We start from the raw sequence: 17155 nt of genomic DNA, 5'->3' as shown, positions 1-17155 counted from the left end.
TTTACACTTATACTTGTTCTCTAGTACAAGTTTGATAAAATAAAATAAAATATAAAATAAAATAAACAGCCTTGTGGAATTAATTCCAGCCGTACTTACAACATCTATAAGCTGAGCAATGGACAATCCAAAGCGCACGATGACAACATCAGAAATATTAGCAACTGGCCTGGACCATTTGTTGTATCCAGAGAAAAGTTTCTTCAGCAAACGTTCTTCAGCATGTGCCCGGGTTTCTACATGGCCAAAAGCTGTGGAGAAAACAGAAATCCATAGGATCTATACAATATCACACATCTTATTGTACCTAGCATAATTATAGAATGAGAGAGTTGGAAAGGACCTTGGAGTCTTAAGCTCTGCACAGACAGGAAAGCTATACCATTTCAGACAAATGGCTGTTTAATGTCTTCTTAAAAGCTTCCAGTGTTGGAGCATCCACAACTTCAGAAGGCAAACTGTCCCATTGATTGATTGTTCTAACGTTCAGGAAATTTCTCCTTACTTCTAGGTTGCTTCCCACCTTGTTTAGTTTCCGCCCATTGCTTCTTCTCCTACCCTCAAGAGATTTGGAGAATAGGCTGACCTCACACTTCTTTGGGGCAGCCCCTTAGCAATGGCTGGAACTGATGCATTTAAATATGTTAACATTTATTTATTTATTTATTATTATTTTTATTTATTCATTCATTCATTCATTCATTCATTCATTTATTGGATTTGTATGTCGCCCCTCTCCGTGGACTCGGGGCGGCTAACAACAGTGATAAAAACAATACTTAGCAATCCAATAACAAAACAACTAAAAACCCTTATTATAAAAACCAGACATACATACTGACATACCATGCATAAACTATAGAGGCCCAGGGGGAAAGAATATCTCAGTTCCCCCATGCCTGACAGCAGAGGTGGGCTTTAAGGAGCTTACGAAAGGCGAGGAGGATGGGGGCAATTCTGATCTCTGGAGGGAATTGGTTCCAGAGGGCCGGGGCCGCCACAGAGAAGACTCTTCCCCTGGGTCCCGACAAAGGACATTGTTTAGTTGACGGGACCCGGAGAAGGCCCACTCTGTGGGACCTAATCAGTCACTGGGATTTGTTGTGGCAGAAGGAGGTCCCGGAGATAATCTGGTCCGGGTGCCATGAAGGGCTTTATAGGTCATAACCAACACTTTAATTTAAATATGTTAAAGACGGCTACAAAAATGGTGGAAGGTCTTAAGCATAAAACGTATCAGGAAAGACTTCATGAACTCAATCTGTATATTCTGGAGGACAGAAGGGAAAGGGGAGACATGATGGAAACATTGAAATATGTTAAAAGAAAGACCCCAATAACTGCTGGCCGATCTGGAGAGAGGGCCAGCGGAGAGGGGGCGGCATACAAATCTAATACATTATTATTATTATTATTATTATTATTATTATTATTATTATTATTATTATTATTATTATTATTATTATTCCCATGCAGGCTTCTTTTGACATAATCTTCACTCTTAGTCTGCCTTCCTTCCTTCCTACCCTTCCTTCCTTCCTTCCTCTTCCCTTCCCTTCCTTCTCATCTCTCTTTCTTCCTATCTCCTTCCCATAATAATTAACAATAATAATAATAATAATAATAATAATAATAATAATAATTTATTAGATTTGTATGCCGCCCCTCTCCGAAGACTCGGAGCGGCTCACAACAGTGATAAACAATGTGACAAATCCAATACTTAAAAACATCTAAAAACCCATAATATTTTCCTTCCTTCCTTCCTTCCTTCCTTCCTTCCTTCTTCTTATCTCCGTTTCATCATCTTCTCCCTCTTTCCTTCCCTCTCTCCCTCCTTCCCTTCTCCCTCTCTTCCTTCCTTCTTATCTCCTTCAAATCATCTTCTCCTTCCTTCCTTCTTCTTATCTCCTTCCCATCATCTTTTCCTTCCTTCCTTCCCTCCCTCCTTCCTTTCTTCCTTCCTTCCTTCTTATCACTTTCCCATCATCTTCCCCTCCCTCCCTCCTTCCTTCTTATCACTTTCCCATCATCTTCCCCTCCCTCCCTCCTTCCCTTATCCCTCTCTTCCTTCCTTCTTATCTCCTTCAAATCATCTTCTCCTTCCTTCCTTCCCTCCTTCCTTCCTTCTTCTTATCTCCTTCCCATCATCTTTTCCTTCCTTCCCTCCCTCCCTCCTTTCTTTTCTTCCTTCCTTCCTTCTTATCACTTTCCCATTATCTTCCCCTCCCTCCCTCCCTCCCTCCTTCCTTCCTTCCTTCTTATCAGTTTCCCATCGTCTTCCCCTCCCTCCCTTCCTCCTTTCCTCCTTTCCTTCCTTCCTTCCTCCCTTCCTTCCTTTCAGCAAGGGCACCTTCTGAGCCATGTCTGGGAAAGTTGGTGGCGGCTGCCATGCTAATAAAGGAACTCTCCAAAGCGCCTTTTGTTGGATGGAATGAGAGGCGGGAAACAAGACAACATGAACAAATATCCCGAGCCCAGCCCTTGCTTCTGCTCAGAAAACTGCCAAGGTGACAATTCTCCACACCCCTTATTTTATTTTATTTTTATTTTTTTGGCTGCCTGAAGATAAAATGAAAAGCACCAAAAAACAAAAGCAAAAAAAAAAAATCCCTCTCCCATCCTTCAAAGCACAGACTCAGTTTCTCTATATGGAGAAGGCTTGCACACAAAGGGAGAAATTAGGCGGAACTGGGTAGCACCTTTTTTCCAATTTGCAAGCATCTGACAAGAGAAAGCTTACTCCTTCTAATAAACCGTGTTACTTGTTGTAGCTGCCCTCGAGTAAGGCAGGGAGGGGGGTGTCAACAGAGGGGGAGGGAAGACCCTCACCGGGTGGGGTTTGCCTCCAAAAACCCATCTCATTAATACTGATGAAATTACTCCAAGAGTAAACAGACCCCCAGGCCTCCAGAGACCACCTTCACTACAGTTGTTATTGCCGCATCAGCAAAGCTTTAGCCTGGGCAATTTACATTAAGAGACTAATGGATGGAGGGAAGAGAAATAAATAACCGTCTGGAAAAGCAGGGGAAAGGGCTGTAATCTTCCTAGGCTACTACGGGCTCAACCCACAAATTTGGTGATGGCTCACAGCTCAGAGGATAAAGCGAAAGGTTAGCCCGAGCCGGTGAAACAAAAATGCATCTCTCTCTATCCATTCTGCAATTGCCCACACACCATAGAAACATAGAAGATTGACGGCAGAAAAAGACCTCATGGTCCATCTAGTCTGCCCTTATACTACTTCCTGTATTTTATCTTAGGATGGATCTATGTTTATCCCAGGCATGTTTAAATTCAGTTACTGTGGATTTACCAACCACGTCTGCTGGAAGTTTGTTCCAAGCATCTACTGCTCTTTCAGTAAAATCATGTTTTCTCACGTTGCTTCTGATCTTTCCCCCAACTAACTTCAGATTGTGTCCCCTTGTTCTTGGGTTCACTTTCCTATTAAAGACACTTCCCTCCTGAACCTTATTTAACCCTTTAACATATTTAAATGTTTCGATCATGTCCCCCCTTTTCCTTCTGTCCTCCAGACTATACAGATTGAGTTCATTAAGTCTTTCCTGATACGTTTTACCCTGCTGTTCTGTTCGGGTCGTATGTGACCCGAAGCCAAGTTTGAGTCCCTGTAAAAAATTTTCCCTGCATATCTGAAACTTGAAATTTCATGCTGGTTCATCATTTCAGGGGTTCTCTCTATGAGAATTTTTTTGGGGGGGTGGGGGGGCTTAGTTTTTGCTGGGCAAAAAAAGTTACAAATCTTATGTTCCCGGGTCACCCTGACCCGGACCGAAAACTCTTCATTTGCAGTGCTTATGTTTGGTCTTTTTGAAAGCTTTTTTCACTTGGAAAGTAGTCTGAACATTTCTGCACACAATGATATGAAAATTGAAATGAAAAAAGTAAATCTTATTGGTTTATTTTGCGGATATAATGCACGCCCCCCCCCCCCGTTTTTGTGAAATTTTTTTCAATTTATGGATAGTTTTGCTTGCAAAATGCATTCTATTTTACTAAAGTTGGTGTGGGATTGGTAGCTTGAACATTTCTGAATATAAGAAAAATATAAAGGAACTGAAAAAAATGATTCTTATTGGTTTTTTAACATCAGAAATAAGGCCTCCCCCCCCCCCCTTGGCTGCTTGCAACCATTTTCACTTTTTATTTTTTTATGCTCCAAATCCGAAATATTCTTTAAAATCTTAGGCATTCATTTACTCAATTTAACAATGCTGATCATCAAAAAATATTTTTGGGGTGGTGGCTAATTGTTTTCTGGGCAAAAAAAAATCATAACTTTGAATCTGTTTCTGTTCGTATGTGACCGGACCAAAAATAATTTTTTTAGGTACTTGAATTTGATCTTTTTGAAAACTTTTTCAACTGGAAAACTAGTTTGAACATTTATGAACATAATGATATGAAAATTGAACTGGAAAAATTGAGACTTATATTTTTATTTTGATCAAAAAGCCCCTCCCCCCCATCCTTTTTAAATTTCGTGTCAATTTCTATTTTTTAAGGCTACAAATCCCTAAGGAATTTCCCCCCAAAAGGTTTGATATACTAAATTGAACATTTCTGAATATAAGAAAAATATAAATGAACTGAAAAAAATGGTTCTTATTGGTTTATTTTTGCCACAAAACGGCCACCCCCCCTCGGCCTTGCTGTGTGCCATTATTGTCACTGTTTATACATATTTGTCTAGAAATATTTGGAATATCCTTTTGAAAATCAACCACATTGTAGCCAGAGAACTAATTTTATGAAACAAATCCATTTTACTAAAAAAAAGTATGTAAGTTTGAAATTAACAGCATAATTTTTATATAAATTGAAATAATTGAGGCATACTTTATGTGCAAAATAAACCAATATGCATCAATTTTTCCAGTTCAATTTTCATATCATTATGTTCAGAAATGTTCAAGCTACCAATCCCACACCAACTTTAGTAAAATAGAATGTATTTTGCTAGCAAAACTATCCATAAAGTGAAGACTATTTAAAAAAAACGGGGGGGGCGTGCATTTCATCAACAAAATAAACCAATATGCATCAATTTTTCCAGTTCAATTTTCATATCATTATGTTCAGAAATGTTCAAGCTACCAATCCCATACCAACTTTAGTAAAATAGAATGCATTTTGCAAGCAAAACTATCCATAAATTGAAAAAAATTTCACAAAAACAGGGGGGGCGTGCATTATATCCGCAAAATAAACCAATAAGATTTACTTTTTTCATTTCAATTTTCATATCATTGTGTGCAGAAATGTTCAGACTACTTTCCAAGTGAAAAAAGCTTTCAAAAAGACCAAACATAAGCACTGCAAATGAAGAGTTTTCGGTCCGGGTCAGGGTGACCCGGGAACATAAGATTTGTTACTTTTCTTAAACAGAACAGCAGGGTTAAGACCTTCCACCATTTTTGTAGCCCTCCAAGGTCCCTTCCAACTATTCTAGTTCTAGTCTAGTCTATTCTAGTCTCTCTTCTATTTTCTCTTCTGTTCTCACCTCTCCTCTCCCTCCCCACTCCTCTCCTCTATTTTCTTTCTCTTCTTTTCTCTCTCCTCTCTCCTCTCTTCTCTTCTCCTCTCCTTCCCTATTCTGTATTCTATTCTATTTTCTCTTCTCTCTTCTCTTCTTTTCTCTCCTCTTCTCCTCCCCTCCCCACTCCTATCCTCTATTTTCTTTCTCTTCTCTCTTCTCTCCTCTCCTCTCTTCTCTCTTCTCTTCTCCTCTCCTCTCCCCTCCTCTCCCCTCCTCTCCTATTCTTTATTTCTTCTCTCTTCTCTCTTCTCTTCTCCTCTCCCCTCCTCTCCTCTCCCCTCCTCTCCTATTCTTTATTCTTGTCTCTCTTCTCTCTTCTCTCTTCTCTCTTCTCCTCTCCCCTCCTCTCCCCTCCTCTCCTATTCTTTATTCTCTCCTCTCTCCTCTCTCCTCTCTCCTCTCTCCTCTCTCCTCTCTCCTCTCTCCTCTCTCCTCTCTCCTCTCTTCTCCCTTCTCTCTCCTCTCTCCTCTCTTCTCCCTTCTCTTCTCTTCCATGGCATTCCATTCCATTCCATACGTTTGAATGCATATCCTTTCTCCCTTCCTTTATCTCCAATAGAAACCAGTAAGGGGGTTTAATCTGAGAAGCTTTCTCAAGTGACTTTCTTGGCCTTGGGGCTGGGTCTTTCATGTATCTGTTGCCTTGGGGAGGGACCTTCCCCTTCAAAGCTCATTCCCTCTTCTCCCTACACACTCTATGAACTTTACACCTCCTCTTCTGTTGCTGGAGATTTTTGCCAATCACTGTGCTGGGAGCAAAGAACGATGCAGGCTGACCCACCTAGGGGGCCCGAACATCTCTAAGCTTTCTTAAGCCAAGACCAAACAACTATGGAAGACTATCCACTATTGACCTCTCCCAAAAGGTCAGTAAGGGGAGTGCATGTTCACCAGCATGCCTTCCGTCCCCTGTCCTAATGTTTCTTTTAATTTTTTACTAGTATCATGTATATTAATACTCTTATATCTAATTTATTTATGTATTTATTTATTTATTTATTTATTGGATTTGTATGCCACCCCTCTCCGCAGACTCGGGGCGGCTAACAACAATGATAAAAACAGCATGTAACAATCCAATTAATAAAACAACTAAAAACCCTTATTATAAAACCAAACATACACACAAACATACCATGCATAACTTGTAATGGCCTGGGGGGAAAGGAATATCTTAACTCCCCCATGCCTGGTGGCATAAGTGACTCTTGAGTAATTTACAAAAGACAGGGAGGGTGGGGGCAGTTCTAATATCCGGGGGGAGTTGGTCCCAGATGGCCGGGGCCGCCACAGAGAAGGCTCTTCCCCTGGGGCCTGCCAAATGACATTGTTTAGTCGACAGGATCTGGAAAAGGCCAACTCTGTGGGACCTTATCGGTCGCTGGGATTCGTGCGGTAGCAGGCGGTTCCAAAGGTAATCTGGTCCAATGCCATGTAGAGCTTTAAAGGTCATGAGCAACACTTTGAATTGTGACCGGAAACTAATCGGCAGCCAATGCAAGCCACAGAGTGTTGAAGAAACGTGGGCGAATCTTGGAAGCCCCACGACGGCTCTCACGGCTGCGTTCTGCACGATCTGAAGTTTCTTTTTATTTTTTACTAGTATCATGTATATGAATATTATTATATCTTTACATACCTCCAATATGTACTTGACAAAACAAACAAATAAATAAAATAATAAATAAAACTGACTAATTGTCTGAATCCCGTCCAATGATTAATACTCGTAAACCAAGGAGCACATTTGAAATTGCTCTCCAACCTCACTCACTCGCCACTTCTTCCTCGGCATTTACTCGGAATTGCAATGAATCAGAGCTACTGATGGGAATTTGCTTCACCTCCTCGGCCTCCAACTCAAATGCCAAAGAACCACTGCTAAAAACAGCCTTGTGGGGGTGGGAAAACCCAATGAACAACCCCCCGCACCAGCCCCGATCTCTGGTTCGTTCCAGGCTGGGGTCTCCCAAACATGATCTCCGTGTAAAGGTCAAGGTGTCACATTCACACGACACGCTGAACCATTGGTCTGAGAGTGCGTGCATTCTCCATCATTACTCATTCCCCCAGAATCTGAGTTCAGCACAGCAAAACAGGTCCATGGGATAGGGGGACACACACACAAACACACACACACATAGCAAATCAAGACTAATGTGAATCGTTGTTTAGCACAGTTTTGCAAAAAAAATAACCCCTCACTTTAAAAAATAAATAAATAAGATGGTTTAAAGCCCTGGTTCCTGACATAGAATGCTGTACTGCAGGCCACTGAAGCTGACTGTAGATCTGTAGGTCAGCGGTTCAAATCTCATCACCGGCTCAAGGTTGACTCAGCCTTCCATCCTTCCGAGGTGGGTAAAATGTGGACCCCGGATTGTGGGGGCAATAGGCTGGCTCTATTAAAAAGTGCTATTGCTGACATGTTGTAAGCCGCCCTGAGTCTAAGGAGAAGGGCGGCCATAAACAATTGGATAGATAGATAGATAGATAGATAGATAGATAGATAGATAGATAGATAGATAGATAGATAGATAGATAGACAGACAGACAGACAGACAGACAGACAGACAGATAGATGATAGATAGAGAGATAGAGAGATAGAGAGATAGAGAGATAGAGAGATAGAGAGATAGGGAGATAGAGGGAGATAGGGAGAGAGAGAGAGAGAGAGGGAGATAGGGAGATAAGGAGATAGAGAGAGAGAGAGAGAGAGAGAGATGTGGAGCCCACGCCCCACAGGGGGGCAATTAGATTTTTAATGGGGGCAATTTGAATGTTGTTTAAACCATGTTAATGGCCTTTTAGACCAAGTTGTGGCCTCTGTGTGAGTTAGGAGTTCACCTTTTGAATAGTAAGAATTATATGCCATGGAGTGGTGGGGGGTCACCAGGATTTTAGAGATGCTTGGATGGGGCATGGCCAAAAAAAGGTTGGGAACCACTGGTTTAGAGGGTTATGTGAATGAAAGGAAATGGTTCCCGGTTTGCTATTATTTGAGGAAGGAAGGATTTTTTTTTTTTAAATTTATTTAAATTTGGCCTGAAATGCATGGAAACTCCTTCTGGCTTATGCGGTCAGGCTGAAGGGTGCGAATGGAGAAAAATCTTTCCCATCAGGTTTACGGAGTTACGGGATGTCCTTGGGCTGATCCACTGGGTCTCCAGATCTTCCTCTTTGAGGACAGAAGTGGGAAATCCCCTTCAGGAAAAAGCCCTGCGCGCAAGAGGTGAGACACCCCCCCCCCTCCCACTCATCTTCACCTACTTTGGGGTCTCTTGATGGACAGCTGGGGGTGACCTTGGATTGGTCTTTTCTCTCTCTCTCTCTGAGCTGGCCCACCTTGCAAGGCTGTCGTGATCATGCCATTGTGAAGAGCAACAGGGATGGAGAAGTTGGGTGTAAAGGAGGAGATGGAGAGATGGAGACAGAGAGAGAGAGTGACAGAGAAGAGAGAGAGTGACAGAGAGAGAGTGACAGAGAGAGAGAGAGACAGCCTGAGATACACGATACAGAGACACACAGAGGGGGGGAAAGAGGGGAGGAGACACAGACAGAGAGAGAGAGAGACACACAGACAGAGAGACAGAGACAGAGAGACAGAGAGAGACAGAGAGAGAAGCCCCCAAATCACTGTTTTTTAGTGCCCAAGTACCACGGACAGCGCAGGTCTCTGTTTTTGTTTTTATTTTTAAAAACACACTTTTTATCTTTTTCTGTTCACACAACGCGCTCGTTGGCAGACCCACAACCTGCCAAGTTTTGACACCTTAACCTTGATCTTTCTTTAAAAAAAGAAAAGAAAAAAAGCGGGGCTCGGTTTTGTACCAAGCCCAATACACACATACATACACAGAGAGAGGGGAGGGAGGGAGAGAGGGAGAGAGATCGCAGCCAAGAGGGGAGGCCGGGTTGCCTCGCGAGTCGTGCGAACGCGTCCGACACGAATGTTTAAAACACGGGCGGGGAAAGAACGCGCAGACCCACAAGGTGGCAAGCTGGAACGCGTTCACCTTGATATATATTTATATAAAAGCCTCAGTCCCGCGGGACTCAGTTTTTGTACCGAGCCCACCCCTCCTACACACACACACACACACACACACACAGTTCTCACGCGGGATTGCAGCCACGGGAGGGGGAAAGATTGCCTCGCGGGTCGTGCGAACGCGTCCGACATGCATATTTACAACACGGGCGGGGAAAGAACGCGCACACCAGCAACGTGCCAAGTTTGAACGTGTTAACCCTGATTTAAAAACCGAGCCCACCCCTCTCACACACACAAGGGTCCGTCCCTCGGGGCTTGGTTTTTGTACCGAGCCCACGCCTCATACACACACACGCCGCCCCGCGGGATCGCAGTCAAGGGGGGGATTGCCTTGCGGGTCGTGCGAACGCGTGCGACACGAATGTTCCAAAAACGGATTGGGGAAGAACCGGGAAAGGGGGGGGAAAGGGGGTGGTCATATTTGGAAAGAAGGGGAGGTCGAGGCTCCTCTGGCTTCCCCCCACACGCACACACAAAACACACACCCCACTCCCCTCCCCGCCGCCCTCCTTACCGGGGAAGAAGTTTGCGCAGAGCAGGAGCAGCAGGGGCTCCTGACACGCGAGGAAGCCCATCGGGGAGCGTCCCCGACGCCGAGCCATGCCCGCCCGGCCCGCCTCAACGCAGCAGGTCCCGGAGCGCCGGCGTGGCTCGCCGCGCCCTCCTCTTGCCGCGACCCCGGAGCATCCTCGCCTGCCCGGCCGGGGAGAACCTCCGCTTGTGCCCGAGGCGCCTCTGGCGGGCGAGCGGAGAGGGGCGCGCCCGGCGGGGGACTCCTTCGGGGACCGCGTTGGCCCCCCAGCCGGAGAGGAGGCGGCGGGGGCTGCGCAGAGCTGCGGGGGGGTGAGAGACGCCTCTGGCTGCCGGCGGGGGGTTTCTGCGGCTTCTGGCTTCGCCCGCCGCCGGAGTCTCGGAAGTTGCGTCCGGGCGAAGCGAAAAGCCGGGCCGGAGCTGTGGTGCGAGGAGCGGGACACGGGGAGTGGGGGGGGGGGGCTTCTGGCGGAGCATCTCGGCTGGCGGGACCGAGCCTCGGCCGGGCGGGGGCGGTGGAGGAGGAGGAGGAGGAAAGCCCGGGAGGAGGGACGGGGAAGGAGAACGGAGGAGAAGGAAGCGGGAGGAAGAGAAGGGGAAGAGGAGAAAAAGAGAAGGAGAAAGAGAAGGAGACGGAACGGGAGGAAGAGATGGAGAAGAGGAGGGGAAGAGGATAAAAAGAGTAGAAGGAGAGTGAGACTGGTATGAAGGAGAGGAGGAGCAGAAGGAGAAGAGGAAGGGCAGAAGAGAAAGAGTGAAGGAGAAAGAGGAGGAGAAAAAGAGGAGGAGGAGAAAGAAGGATGAAGAAAACACACAAAAGAAGAGAAGAAGGAGAAGGGGGAATATAAAGAGAAAAAGAAGAAGGAGAAGAACGGGAGAGAATGAGAAAGGGAGGAAGGAGAGGAAGAGAAGAAAGAAGAAAGAAGGAAAAGAAGAGGAAGAAGAAAAAGAAAAAAGGAAGGGAAAAGAGAAGAAAAAGGGAAGGGAAACGAGAAGAAAAAGGAGGAGGAGGAGAAAGAGGAGAAAGAAAAGGAGGAAAAGAGGAGGAGGAGAAACAGAGAGAGAAGGAAAGGGGGCAAGAAGGAGAAGGAAAGGAAGAAGATATGGAGAAAAAGAGGAGAAGGGGGAATAAAAGTGTGAGAGAAGGAGAACACAAGAGAATGAGAGAGGGAAAAAGAAGGAGAGAAAGAGGAGAAAGAAGAAGGAAGAAGGAAGGATAAGAAGAGGGAGAAGAGAAAGGAGGAAAAGAGGAGGAAAAGAGGAGGAAAGAGGAGGAGCAGGAGGGAGAAAAGAGGAGGAGGAGGAGAAAGGGGGAGAAGGAAAGGTGGCAAGAAGGAAGAAGGAGAGGAAGAAGATACAGAAGAAGGAGAATATAAGAGAAAGAGAAGGAGGAGAAGAACAGGAGAGAATGAGAAGAGGAAGGAGAGAAAGAGGTGAAAGGAGAGGAAGAAGAGAAAGAAGAAAAAGAGAAGGAGAAAGAAAGAGGAGAAAAAGAGGAGAGGAGAAAGAGGGGAGAAGAAAGGGGGCAAAGAAGGAGAAGAAGGTACGCAGAAGAAGAGAAGAAGAGAAGGAGGAATATAAAGAGAATGAGAAGGAAGAAGAAGGAGAGGAAGAGGAGAAAGAAGAGGAGAAGTTAGAAGAGGAGGATAAAGAGAAGATCACGGCAGGCTTTATCAAAGCAGCTTTCTCCCTCTGGGGAAAAGCATTTGCAACTCCCATCCTCCCCAGCTAGGTGGGTGAGAGTGATGGGATTTGGAGTCCCACATTCCCAGGATCAAGATAGGATGCTTGGAAAAGAGGGGTGTGTGGGTGAAAGGGGTACACTCCTCCCACCCCCCACCCCAATTTACCACGCGCTACAAAAACTGGTATGATTTATGTGACCTTAGCTAAACTGAGTTAGAGCTGGTGAGTATCTGGATGAGACACCAAGAGGTAATCCCAGAGCAATGACAAATCAAACACTTCCATAGCTTCGCCAGTAAACCTACAAGGATGCATCTCAGGAGTAAAGCACAACCTGAATATTATATTTAAGTGCATCTTTTTTTTGAAACCTTGGCCCTGCGCCAGTGGCCACATTCACATAACACTTTACTGGATTACTTGTGTTCTGGGTTTACATATTGTTGACTGTCCATCCTTGATTTGGGGGTGGGAGGAATTACCCCACCCCCCAGAATGGGTTCACAATTTGGGAGTCCTCCTCCTAGACCAATGATGGTGAACCTATGGCTTGGGTGCCACAGGTGGCGCGTGGAGCCACATCTGCTGGCATGTGGGCCGTTGCCCTAGTCCAGCTCCAATGTGCATGTGGGTGCTAGCTAGCTGATTTTTGGCTCACAAAGAGGCTCTGGGAGGGCGTTTTTGGCTTCCTCTGGGGGTGATGGGGGGGATTTTTACCACCACCCCTGGCTCCAGGGAAGCTTTTGGAGCCTGGGGAGGGCGAAAAACGAGCCTACTGGGTCCACCAGAAGTTGGGAAACAGGCCATTTCCAGCCTCCAGAGGGCCTCCATGGGGTGGGGAAAGCTGTTTTTGCCCTCCCCAGGCATTGAATTATGGCTGTGACACTCGTGCATGCGTGATAATGTGTGTGCATGCTCTTTCAGCACCCAAGGAAGAAAAGGTTTGCCATCATTGTGGCAAAGAAGAAGAAGAAGAAGAAGAAGAAGAAGAAGAAGAAGAAGAAGAAGAAGAAGAAGAAGAAGAAGAAGAACAACAACAACAACAACAACAACAACAACAACAGAGTTGGAAGGGACCTTGGAGGTCTTCTAGTCCAACCCCCTGCTTAGGCAGGCAACCCTACATTACTTCAGACAGATGGTTATCCAACATCTTAAAAACTTCCAGTGTTGGAGCATTTACAACTTCTGGGGGCAAGCTGTTCTACTGATCAATTGTTCTAACTGTCAGGAAATTTCTCCTTAGTTACTTAATTACTTCTCTTCATGTTCAGCTTCTACTCATTGCTTCTTGTTCTACCCTCAGGTGCTTTGGAGAATACGTTGACTCCCTCTTCTGTATCTAGGGGGACTTTTGCACAGGTTCGCCTAGTGCACCAATTGTGACCCTATTTGGATCAGGAGGTCCTTCTCATGGTCACTCATGCCCTTATCACCTCACGGTTAGATTACTGCAACGCGCTCTACATAGGGCTGAAGAGTGTTTGGAGACTACAGTTGGTCCAGAATGCATCTGTGTTAGCTGTTGTGGATGCACCTAAGTACACCCACATTTCACCAACCCTCCGTGGACTGCACTGGCTCCCAATTGGTCTCTGGGCACAATTCAAGGTGTTTAAAGCCCTACATGGCTTAACGCCAGACTATCTTTGAGTCTGCCTTCTATCACATAGCTCCCAGTGACCGGTAAGGGCCCACAGAGTTGGTCTTCTCCGGGTCCCATCAGCTAAACATGGGAGGGCCTTCTCCAACTCTCTGGAGCCAACTACCTCCTGAGATCCAGACTGCTCCCACCCTACTGGCCTTCCAGAAACCAGTAAAAACCTGGGTTTTCTGGCAGGCCTGGGGGCATTGATCTCATGATGGTAACCATTGAGATCTGGCCATAAATGGGATGTATGGTTTTTAAGTGTTGGACCTAAATTGCTTTTAAACTGCTTTTAGAGATTTTAATATTATTTGTATGTATTATTTCTGGTTGTGAGCCGCCTAGAGTCCCAAGGGTTCACAACTAGAAAATTGAATAAATAAATACAAATTGAATAAACCAACAAACATATACAGGTATATGGGCATATATACATATATGGACATATACATACACATACATATACATCAGGCGTGAAATGCTCCTGCTTTGCTCGTACCTGTTGGGCGTAAGAGAGCCAGTCGTGAAGGGAGTGCAAGGCTCTGCCCACTTGCATCGATGCTGCCATTTGGGTTCTTTTACTCTCTGTGCATGCACAAAGCCTTCTGGGTTCTCCTATGAGTGACAGGCATGAGTGAACCGGGAGCATTTCACCCCTGATACACACAGCGTGAGGGAGAGGGAGGGGGAGGGGGAGGGGAGGGAGGGGGGAAGGAGAGAGAAAGAAAGAAAAAAGAAAGAAAGAAAGAAAGGGAGAGGGGGAGAGAGAGAGGGAGGGAGAGAGAGAGAGAGAAAGAAAGAAAGAATGGGAGAGGGAAGGGGAGAGAGAGAAAGGGAGGGAGAGAGGGAGAGAGAGAGAGAGAGAAAGAAAGAAAGAAAGAAAGAAAAAGAAAAAGAAAGAAAGGGAGAGGGGGAGAGAGAGAGAAAGGGAAGGAGAGAGAGAGAGAAAGAAAGAAAGAAAGAAAGGGAGAGGGGGAGAGAGAAAGGGAGGGAGGTAGAGAGAGAGAGAGAGAGAAAGAAAGAAAGAAAGAAAGAAAGGGAGGGAGGGAGGGTGAAAGAGAGGGAGGGGAAGAGAGAGGGAAAAAGAGAGGAAGGAAGGAAGGAAGGAAGAGGGATAGGGGGAGAGAGGGGGAGAGAGGGAGAGAGAGAGAAAGAAAGAAAAAAAGAAAGGGAGAGGGGGAGAGAGAGAAAGGGAAGGAGAGAGAGAGAGAAAGAAAGAAAGGGAGAGGGGGAGAGAGAGAAAGGGAGGGAGGTAGAGAGAGAGAGAAAGAAAGAAAGGGAGGGAGGGTGAAAGAGAGGGAGGGGAAGAGAGAGGGGAAGAGAGAGGAAGGAAGGAAGAGGGATAGGGGAGAGAGGGGGAGAGAGAGAGAAAGGGAAGGAGAGAGAGAAAGAAAGAAAGAAAGAAAGGGAGAGGGGGAGAGAGAGAAAGGGAGGGAGGTAGAGAGAGAGAGAGAAAGAAAGGGAGGGAGGGGTGAAAGAGAGGGAGGGGAAGAGAGAGGGAAAGAGAGAGGAAGGAAGGAAGGAAGAGGGATAGGGGGAGAGAGGGGGAGAGAGGGGGAGAGAGGGGGAGAGAGGGGGAGAGAGGGAGAGAAAGAAAGAAAGAAAGGGAGAGGGGGAGAGAGAGAGAAAGGGAAGGAGAGAGAGAGAAAGAAAGAAAGGGAGAGGGGGAGAGAGAGAGAAAGGGAAGGAGAGAGAGAAAGAAAGAAAGAAAGAAAGGGAGAGGGGGAGAGAGAGAAAGGGAGGGAGGGAGAGAGAGAGAGAGAAAGAAAGAAAGAAAGAAAGAAAGGGAGGGAGGGTGAAAGAGAGGGAGGGGAAGAGAGAGGGGAAGAGAGAGGAAGGAAGGAAGGAAGAGGGATAGGGGAGAGAGGGGGAGGGAGGTAGAGAGAGAGAGAAAGAAAGAAAGAAAGGGAGGGAGGGTGAAAGAGAGGGAGGGGAAGAGAGAGGGAAAGAGAGAGGAAGGAAGGAAGGAAGAGGGATAGGGGGAGAGAGGGGGAGAGAGGGAGAGAGAGAAAGAAAGAAAGAAAGGGAGAGGGGGAGAGAGAGAGAAAGGGAAGGAGAGAGAGAGAAAGAAAGAAAGAAAGAAAGAAAGGGAGAGGGGGGAGAGAGAGAGAAAGGGAAGGAGAGAGAGAGAGAAAGAAAGAAAGGGAGAGGGGGAGAGAGAGAAAGGGAGGGAGGTAGAGAGAGAGAGAGAGAAAGAAAGAAAGAAAGAAAGGGAGGGAGGGTGGGTGAAAGAGAGGGAGGGGAAGAGAGAGGGAAAGAGAGAGGAAGGAAGGAAGGAAGGAAGAGGGATAGGGGAGAGAGGGGGAAAGAGGGAGAGAGAGAGAAAGAAAGAAAGAAAGGGAGAGGGGAGAGAGAGAGAAAGGGAGGGAGGTAGAGAGAGAGAGAAAGAAAGAAAGAAAGGGAGGGTGAAAGAGAGGGAGGGGAAGAGAGAGGGAAAGAGAGAGGAAGGAAGGAAGAGTGATAGGGGAGAGAGGGGGAGAGAGGGAGAGAGAGAGGGAGAGAGAGATCTAGTCAAAATGAAATGTATAGCTTGTCTTTATTTCTTTCCACTCAGTAGCCCCAGAACTCTGAGCAAATCTGTATATAGCATCCGCCTTAAGAATAGCTCAAATGCAGATTATTTCTAACACTATTAAGCCTAACCTCCAGGTTAATTGAGAAGCTCTTCCTTCCATCCCAATGGGTTGCTCTGCACCATTAATTGGATGAATGTTGCAACAACAGGACAAACCTTAAGAGGCTCTACAAGGGAAAGGAATTGAGAGATGCATCTCCCCTTAAGAGTTTACCCACAGTCCTTCTACCTAGGACCATCGTGGACCCCAGCATTTCTCTTGCTAACCATGATAGGTGTTGGGGGAGATTTGCCCCATTTTTAAAAAGATTTGTTGCCACTTTTGTTAAGCGAGTTGCCACAGTTGTCAAGTTAGCAATGTGGTTGTTAAGTGAATTTGGCGTCCCCTTTGTCAGAAGGTTGCAATAGGGGATCACCTGCCACAAAGACAAGGAGGTCCACCTATTCTCCAAAGCACCTGAAGGCAGGAGAAGAAGCCATGGGTGAAAACTCATCAAGGGGAGAAGCAACCTGGAATTAAGAAAGAACTGCCCAACAGTGAAGACAATTAACCAGTGGAACAACTTGCCACCAGAAGTTGTGGGTGCTCCAACACTGGATGTTTTTAAGAATACTGTATATTGGATAACCGTTTGTCTGAAATGGTACAGTGGTACCTCTCATTCTGTGACCAGATTCTTAAGTAGAAAAGTTTGTAAGAAGAAGCAATTTTTCCCATAGGAATCAATGTAAATGCAAATAATGTGTGCAAACCCATTAGGAAAGAAATAAAAGCTCAGAATTTGGGTGGGAGGAGGAGGAGGAGGAAGAAGAGGAGGAGGACAGTCGCTGCCGAAGGAAGAAGGGGAGGGGAGAGGAATAAAAAAAATCCAAAACTTTAAGGCTTTAAAAAAAAAAGAGGGACTCTGAGCCAGCGAGGAGGAGCATGTGCCTCCCATACACCCGGCGCGAGGTTGTGTCCCATATACTGCACCAGAGAGAGAAACCCAGGTGGGCGAGATGGGGAATCCTCCCGCTCCTTTGACCGAAAGGCAGCTGCTGCTGCTGCTGCTGCTGCTACCTGCTTCCTCTTCCTTCCCATGCTGAAGGGCTCC

General features: G+C 45.9%; 1 protein-coding gene across 1 annotated transcript in view; it reads right to left on the bottom strand.

The window, feature by feature from the left end:
• CHRNA4 (cholinergic receptor nicotinic alpha 4 subunit) overlaps window positions 1-10223 on the bottom strand; it is a 104964-nt gene extending 94741 nt beyond the window's left edge. The window contains exons 1-2 of the mRNA XM_070744462.1: window positions 10136-10223; window positions 100-251 (exon numbers count right to left, since the gene is read on the bottom strand). Of these exons, the coding sequence (XP_070600563.1) occupies window positions 100-251; window positions 10136-10223 (240 nt within the window). The remainder of the gene's footprint in view (window positions 1-99; window positions 252-10135) is intronic.
• Window positions 10224-17155: the final 6932 nt, after the last annotated feature.

Source organism: Erythrolamprus reginae, chromosome 3 (assembly GCF_031021105.1).
Source record: "Erythrolamprus reginae isolate rEryReg1 chromosome 3, rEryReg1.hap1, whole genome shotgun sequence".
Taxonomy (NCBI): domain Eukaryota; kingdom Metazoa; phylum Chordata; class Lepidosauria; order Squamata; family Dipsadidae; genus Erythrolamprus; species Erythrolamprus reginae.
This window is presented reverse-complemented; position numbering and strand designations above follow the sequence as displayed.